Genomic DNA, 9,039 nt, shown 5'->3' on the forward strand with positions numbered 1-9,039 from the left:
CTATGGGAACACTGTGATAAAACAACGCAAACTAGTTGTGCTTGGGGTTGTTGGAATTGTCTCTATGAGTAAGCCTGTGGTAAGCAAAGTACAGTCAGCGATAAAAACTTGTACCAAAACAATTTTTTGCAAAAAACTTGATTTCTTTTAAAAATCATAATAATTAGACTCGCATCCGGACGGATCGCATCTGAAACCCTACTTTGCGCTCCAAAACACGCATCGTTGTGACGTGGGGGAGTAGACCACCAGACTGAAGTGGGACTCTGCTCCTCTCTGGGGTCTGCCACATGCATCCATCCGGACATGTGAGCTAGTATAGTCACCAATAAGTTGGATGCCGCAAAAGAAGCGCGGACGTGGCAGGCCCAGACGGAGATGGCGGGACGACGCCTTCATCAAAGAGGCCTTTGCCCAGCAGTGGGACACTATAACGGGCTAATTAAAAATAACTAGACTCACTCAAAGTCAGTAACAGGTAGTACGGAGTGACCACAAGATGCAGGAACGCGGCCATAAGAATTGCTATGATAATTGTGCCGTTGCTCTCGTTCATCTGTCTCATCAGCTCGCCGATGTGCCCGTACGAGGAAGCGAGACGGCGAACCATGGATTGAACTTGCAATGGATACGCAGCGAAGTCCGACCCTAAAATGTATTAAAGTGTAAGATAATATAGGGTTCTGTATGTATTTAGTACTAATTATACCCCGTTAGCAATACAGCAATCAATATATTTATAACAACTAACAAGTGTTGGGATAGTTGTTTCAGAACGTGATCTAACTTGAAAGTGACTTCCTAAGAATGTGACATACTCCGCCTACCAAAAAAAAAATTCGCCTTCGCCTTTGTACTAATGATGTGTGTTCTTTCATGTTTTATGTTTCTTTTTGTACAATAAAGTATTTTACTACTACTACTACTAAAATTAAGGTAGGTACGGAGTTTTTCTAATCCTTACTTTCAATTAATGACCTACCATTCTTGGTTGGCGCGATGACCAAAAATGAGTCTTTGGCTTGGCCTCCTACACCAGAGCACGCCACTTTGCTCGGTCCAGAGCGGTATCCCGCCAGAGATCTGCCTCCACTCTATCTGCCCAACGGCATTTAGGACGACCAACAGGACGGCGCCCTGTTGGTCGACCCAAGTAGGCCCTTATTTTGGCTGCCCGATCTTCACCCATCCTTTTGAGGTGGCCAAGCCAGCGGCAGGCCTATGGAACTCTCCGCGCGAGATCGGATTAATACCTACGAATCTGCTCCCGTTCACGGTAGAAAAGCAAGCCAGTTGGTTGCCACACGCGCTCACGTACGCACGTCACCGCGAGCCGCACTGACAATTTTTACGATACGTAGTTACAAGATACGTAGTAGGTACCTACCTACTATTGAATTTCTTTAATTAAACATGTAATGTTTATTATGTATGACAAATGTATCGTTTTAGACATCTATCTATTTGAAATAGGTAGCAAATTTTCATAATTTATTCTGGTAAATGTTTATTTTAACGACAGTAAGTTAACTTTACACCGGAAAGTGCCTACTCAGTTTTGCTCTGGTTAACTTATAATTAATTACCTGTATTCATGGGGTTTCCATTATTTTTCTTTATTGTGTAACATTAATCTCTATCTGGTTTTAAATTACACGAAGTTTTAAAACTGATTCTTGCTGGGATTACTGCGCGGTTTATAAAACGGCGTAAACACTGCGGTTACTGCAGGGACAAATGACCTTTTAAAATGACTATTTCGCAAACACTAAATCATAATCGGAATATTAGGTATAATTTAAGATTTAGCTTTCCTTTTATTTGACTCCGCTATTTAAGTTAGGTATTTATTTATCATTTCTAAGCGTCAGCAACCCTAGCGTTGTGCCGGTGCGCGCGGTGCGGGGAGCGGCGCGTTGAAGGACACTCCATTGTATTTTTGTGTAGGTATCAAAACGGTAGGTATTTGCGTTTTGTTTGAGAGATAAGTATCTGTTCGTAAGAACTATTATATAATCTGTGCCAGCGGGGACGATGCGCTTATCCCATTACCTACATTATTTATAAAAGGATATGCTAATTATAATAATGATAAAATAAATAATATATCTGTACCTGTAGGAGATATGTCGTAATGTCTCTCTGTGAAGCAGTCCACTACAGGCTTCGGAGGACTCAGGTATGCTTCTAACGTCGCATTTTCTTCAAACTTCAACTTCACTATACATAAGAAAACAATATTAAACTAACTTTATAATGTGGGGTCAAAAGTTGGTCCCTGAATGATGATTTAAGGTCCATATATGACAACTAATTTTTATAAGGAGCAGCTAAGTATCACGTAAAATGTTTATGGAATTTTTTATGGAAGTTTAGCTCATTAATCTATTTAGAAGTGTAATCAAAATACGATAATAAATATATGTAGTACCGACTGTAGAAGAGTAGTCACCGTGGTGCAGTCGCAGTAGGCGCTGGTTGACCGTATAGCCGCGGGCACATGCACTACCTGCCGACTGTAGAAGGGTAGTCACCGTGGTACAGTTTCAGTAGGCGCTGGTTGACCGTAGCCGCGGGGCCATGCACAGCTAAAGCGATGAAGCTCCACTACAGAGTATAGAACAGTAGTCACCATGGTACAGTCACCGTAGGCGCTGTTTAACTGTAGCCGCGTTGCCATGCACTGCTAACCTAGTAAGTAGTAACTACTGACTATAGAAAAGTAGTCACCATGGTGCAGTCGCAGTAGCCGCTGGTTGACCGTAGCCGCCGTGCCATGCACGCCTAACCTAGTAAAGAACTACTGACAGTCCCTGGTGTTCACTTAATTATACGGCAAATGATGATGATTTAAAAATTCGATTGGCTCCCCTTCATAAATCAATCTGTGAGTCAAAAGGAGCAACTCTGCAAAAGGAAATTCCATCATCATCATTTGCCGTATATCACACTTTTTTGTCGTGAGCGCCACGGACTATGACTATAGAAAAGTAGTCACCGTGGTGCAGTCGCAGTAGCCGTTGGTTGACCGTAGCCGCGGCGCCGTGAACTCCTAAAGCTACGTAGCCCCACTGTAGCCGCGCCAGCAGACCCATATAGTTTGCCACATAGTACGAACTGTACATTATCATTATAGGCCCTGTGAACATTTATCAATAGAGTACTTGACTACTAGTCAAATCACTTACTTTTTTTGAACTGTCAAAACGATTCTGCTACTATGGAATTTATATTGAAACACTAGCATGTGACGTCACGATCAAATTAGCTACTCTTATACGGGTTTTAAAATAGAAATTGTGTCTAAAAATAACTGCTGTCTAATACCTACGTTTCTCTATTCATCTTCTGGTGCTTTATTTCATGCATGGTGTAAACTAATTTATTTTTCATCACACTTGCTCGGAAAAGATGTATTTACACGTAGGGCTTGCGGGCGGGAAATTGAAATTTTCGCCCTAGGGCGGAAAAAATCTTTTCCGAGCAAGTGTGATGAAAAACACTTATTTACACGTAGGGCTTGCGGGCGGGAAATTGAAATTTTCGCCCTAGGGCGGAAAAGTGTTTTATACAGAAGTTTGTTTTTATTAATTCTCCTTTTTTTCCTTACAAGTGTGATGAAAAACATTGTGTGTGCCACGGGCGGTAAAGAAATTCCGAACTCGTGAACATTTTAAGCCCTCGCTTCGCGTCGGGCTTAAAATTGACACTCGTTCGTAATTTCTTATTTCCCGCCCTTAATACACAATGTACTATTAAATACAGTCAAATACCCTATTTTAGTGAATAGAGGTAGAAAATGGTGGTTTTAATTTCACGTTCTTCAAATAATAGTCAACGCGGATAATTCCGTCATACGGAAATTTCCGTCAACAAGCGACTTTTCTAAACCGGTACACAATTAATAATTAATTGTTCTAGAATAAAGAGATTGATGACGGAATTTCCCATTATTCTTGCTTTAAGTAATAGACTGTTCCCACTTACAATTGTATCCTTTATCAATGAAGAACTTCGTCTTGAGGTAGACCTCAGCAAACTGAATCATTATGGTGCTGATCAAAAAGCTAGTCATTACGATGGCACCAATCTTCTCCACTTTTGCGCATCCGGTGTTTTTTAGGTCAGTATTGATCTGAAAAAGTAAAAAAATTATACTGAATGCAACCTACTGTATACGTCAACGGTAAAAATATGGGTGTACAAATCATTTCAAAAATATGTCCTATAACTCTTATGTCAGTGAATGACAATGCAAATTGGGAACATCGCACGCTCCTTTGAAGTTCTTCACAGATTCAGATTCTCCAGGGTGTTTGCGTTCGCCGAAGAGTCACGGGACGGGAAACAGAGAGTCACGCCCTATGGGACATATTTTTGAGTAAGTTGTCTACACCCATATTTTTACCGTTGACTGTACCTTTAAAATGTAGTGCATAATTATTTTCCATCGTATTTTCTCGGAAACGTTCATATTTGTCATGCTACTTCAGGCAACCGCAGTACATTTTGTAGGTACGAATACTGACTGAAATATATAGCAAGATACTTTCGTACCGCCGTGAAAATACGATGGAATAGAATTATGCTTATGAATATGAATCTACGAGTGAGTCGTACGTATGTATTTCTATTTGCAAATGTGAATTAATAACCACGTAGGTAGCATTTGATATTGACATTGAAAAGCTACTAGTATCTAGGTAGTACCTTATCTTGTTTGTTTTTAATTATTTTAGATTGAAAATTCACCCTTCACTAGATTGGATTGGGTACTTTACTTGGTTACGAATGGTGTATGATACGATTTTTAAATACTGAGCGCATCGCATCCCCTAGCAAGTGTGATGAAAATAGACATTATGAAAATAGACACTAGGCTAGGTTGAAATTTAGGAATTACGGACCCTCATCGCCTACGTGTGCGTACACCTTTTACAATCAAATGTGACGAAAAAGTATTTCAGAGTGGCAGATACTTTTAACCCTTATTTAACCCGTTACTATCGAAGCTGACTGTACCTTCTGCAGCTCTCTCAGCAACCGTAGCATTTCCTCCATCCGGGCAGAGCCGCGGTACACGGCCAGGCTCGCTATGGCGAGGACCAGGGCCAGGTCGGCGATCCAAACAAATGACGTCACTGCGGAATCCCCGACGCGGATACGCTTGCTTGGATCTTCTTGGAAGTCTAGAATTAGGGCTGCTAGGCATACGAGATCTGAAATGGACACTGTTTATCGCATTCACTGCCAGGGGGCGTGGCTAAGAAAAAACTTGTATGACGGTGAACGCACACACATCGACATGTGTCGGGGGCAGAGGGCCTACCGCCAACCGCGTTCGAAGTGTTGCCTCCCTGTCAACCTTACTGACAAATTTACAAGTGCGATAAAGAGGCAACACGTCGAACGTGGTTCGCGGTAAGCCCTCTGTGAATGAATTAAAGCAACAAGATACGAATGGCGTAATAATGGCCGGATAGGCCGGATACCGGATAGTAACCGAATATCCGGTGCAGCAACAATACATAATCTATGAAGATTTCAACTGCCTAGCTAATAGCTATCAATCACGGTTCATGAGATACAGCCTGATGACAGACAGACGGACAGCGAAGTCTTTGTAATAGGGTCCCGTTTTTACCCTTTGGGTACGGAACCCTAAAAAAGTCTGAGCAGCTACAACTCTTAACAGCTGGCGCGGACGAGTGCGACAGATTTTGACACCCCACCCCCCACCCCCACCCCTAGCATGTGCGTGCCGCGCTCCGTGCACCCGCGCCAGCTATTATTAATTAATAACCAATATTATATGTAAATGAGATAAATGTAAAGAGACTCAGTAGCATGTAAAAACACTTAATGATAATGTTCAATAATTTTGATAGGGGTTGCTCCCCATGTCCCTTAGTTCTAATAATCTTAAAAATGTAAGATTAGTTCTAAGCTAATGGAATGTTAATTCTTTTTTAAAATAAACAGTTTAAATTTTAATTTTTTTTTTTAATAGTGAACGACCTATACCGGATGTGGCCTGTAATATGAGCAAAAAATTAAACCGAAGGCTGTACTCCTCATACTGACCAACATTTGTTCAGCGACTTTTAAAAATAACTTGTGGTTTGATTTTTAATACACTTTAAAGTTTATTCTAAGACGCAATGTATTGCGAATTCTGTTATGTTTAAGGCGTGACAAGCAACGTTAATCACAATGATAATGGCGTGGCGATGGCGTCCATTGAAAATAATATTTATTTTGTATGAAAAATAGGGAGCCTAAATATCTCATCATTTTTAAAAGTTGTAAAACAAAAGTGTCACCGTTTATGGAGTACAATCTATGTTTTAATTATTTGCTCACATCCGGCCACACCCGGTACTTGATGCCTCATTCATTAACTATTACTTTAGTTCAATAAAGTTTAAATAAATAGATTGACTTAAGTAGGTATACTCTACAGGGTGTCTACCATGGGGCTTTAAATCCCGGGCTCGATTCTATTCGCTAAAACTGAGCTAAGTACTTTTATTATGACACCAACCCCGAAATCCCGTATTTTTTTTTTATTTTTCATACATTCTGGCTGATCAGATGTCGACGTTTTCTATGGAAAAGCCAAAAAAATTTTCCCAATTTTAGGGTTGGTCCCATAGTAAAAGTAGCTCAGTTTAGCGAGTAAAATCAAGCCCTGGTTTAAAGCCCCATGGTCAGAAACATACTGTATAAGGCCCACTTACACCATTCCACTAACCCGGGATTGAATGGTTAAATCTGGAGTTGCCATGGTTACCAGTACAATTTGACACTAGGTTAACGGTTTAACCGCTAAACCCCGGGTTAGTGGGATGGCGCAAGTGGGCCTAATTGGCGTTTAACATTAGGTACTTTAAATTTTGGGAAAATTTTTCAAAAATAGTCGCTGTACTCACTAAGAGCAGTCATGAAAACGCGCTGCAAGACGTCAAGCGGCGGTGACACCGCGACGCGCCAGCCGGCGTCCGCGGCGGTGATGCTCAGCGGAGCCACTCCTGAGCATCTCGAGGCACGTAGCACTAGCGATAACGCGCCGCCCACCACGCATTCTGTAGGGGGACCTAGGAAACAGAGAGTCCTAGGGTTAGGAAGGTAACGTTACGTTAGGGTTAGGTAGGTTATTGGAACTACGTTAAAGTTCGTAACTATGATAGCTAAGTTTCTCTGAAGCATCTTGAGGCGCGAAGCACCAGCGATAGCGCGCCGCCCATCAGGCACTCTGTAAGGGGACCTAGGAAACAGAGTCCTAGGGTTAGGAAGGTAATGTTACCATTGGAACTACGTTAAAATTCGTAACTATGATAGCTAAGATTCTCTTCAGCATCTTGAGGCGCGATGCACCAGCGATAGCGCGCCGCCCACCAGGCACTCTGTAAGGGGACCTAGGAAACAGAGTCCTAGGGTTAGGAAGGTAATGTTACCATTGGAACTACGTTAAAGTTCGTAACTATGATAGCTAAGTTTCTCCTGAGCATCTTGAGGCGCGAAGCACCAGCGATAGCGCGCCGCCCACCAGGCACTCTGTAAGGGGACCTAGGAAACAGAGTCCTAGGGTTAGGAAGGTAATGTTACCATTGGAACTACGTTAAGGTTCGTAACTATGATAGCTAAGATTCTCTTCAGCATCTTGAGGCGCGAAGCACCAGCGATAGCGCGCCGCCCACCAGGCACTCTGTAGGGGGACCTAGGAAACGAGAGAGAGTCCAAGGATTATAAACGATATAGCGACACTTCTATCCTTACGAATTAATTTCTTCTTACCATAATCAAGCACATTTTCCGGAATTATGTGTTTTGTAATGACCAATATCCTTTTAAATTTTACGATGCGTGTTGCGGATGACATATGTGAAAATGTACGCTTTATTTTGACCAGACCTGAGGTGGATGAGCTATCTGTATGGTAACGAAGCCTGCGCTGTGGATCTGAAGGTACCTATGTATTATTATGATGTTGTTTTTTTTGGGTTATTAAACTACTAATGATTATTGAAATTAATCTAAACATTTCTATTTCTGTACTTACCTAAACTGAGTATTATATAAAATACACACTATTATTTATTTCAAAAACATCGCAAATAACATAAAATACCTATAGTACATCGGCTACCCAAGAATAAAGTACCTAAGAAGCTCAATTTAAACTGACTCGTATCCAAAGTTAGGCGGCAAAGACACATAAAATAAAATGTTTAATATGATAATATCTAACTCCACTCAAAAACATCAAAGTCTATCAAAAAACCATACCATGATACCCGTAATTGCTCTGCTTTCCCGACTCCTGAAATGCCGTTGATCTCATGATGTACCATAACAAAATTTATTATTTGCACTCTCAATTCCCTTAATTATAATTTTATACGAGCTTTACACTTGGTTTAAAAAAGGCGTAAGTTGCTATGAGTGTCATAATTATATATGTCGGCGGCCGATCGTAAGATCAGGCATATCGTGAAATTCCTAGGCATATCGTGAAACGTGAAAATCTTTGATTCATTCTCCTTCGGGCATACGAAGCAACCTAACGAACTTATCCTACCTATATATTGGTTGAATGTGACTATCGTCAAAACATTACACAGGAACATTACGATCTGCCTAATCTTACGATCGGCCGCCGACATATAGATGCGTCGTATCGCGTTCGGGCGGAAATTAGACTGAAGTTGGACGAGCGATTTACCGCTGAAGCTTTTATCGACTGGCGGCTTATTGTCCACCGGGGTGATTCGGTCAAGTTATGTCCTAATGTATGGGGAAGATAAACAAATTATAGCCAGCATGAAATGAATGTAGTATGATATCTTTGGGTATGGTGCGCACTAGCGTCACCCTTCCCCCTGACGCAACCCCCCTTTTAGCATGAAATATGTCCCGGTTGACAGTTTTTAGGGTTACGTAGTCACCTATTAGAAACCCTTATAGTTTCGCCATATCTGTCTGTCCCAGCCTTTGCTCCGTGATCGTTAGTGCTAGAAAGGAGTAATTTGGTATGGA

The 9,039-nt window shown here is 41.4% G+C and overlaps 1 protein-coding gene across 1 annotated transcript; it reads right to left on the minus strand.

Annotated features, from left to right (window-relative positions):
- Positions 1 to 8,666, minus strand: LOC134674846 (uncharacterized). The gene is made up of 8 exons (XM_063533001.1): positions 8,651 to 8,666; positions 6,933 to 7,097; positions 5,023 to 5,219; positions 3,988 to 4,135; positions 2,999 to 3,139; positions 2,116 to 2,220; positions 463 to 648; positions 1 to 11 (listed from the first exon to the last, which is right to left on the minus strand). Exons 1-8 carry the CDS (start codon positions 8,664 to 8,666, stop codon positions 1 to 3), a joined length of 969 nt encoding a protein of 322 aa, XP_063389071.1.
- Between the last annotated feature and the right edge of the window lie 373 nt (positions 8,667 to 9,039).

Source organism: Cydia fagiglandana, chromosome 20, assembly GCF_963556715.1.
Source record: "Cydia fagiglandana chromosome 20, ilCydFagi1.1, whole genome shotgun sequence".
Taxonomy (NCBI): domain Eukaryota; kingdom Metazoa; phylum Arthropoda; class Insecta; order Lepidoptera; family Tortricidae; genus Cydia; species Cydia fagiglandana.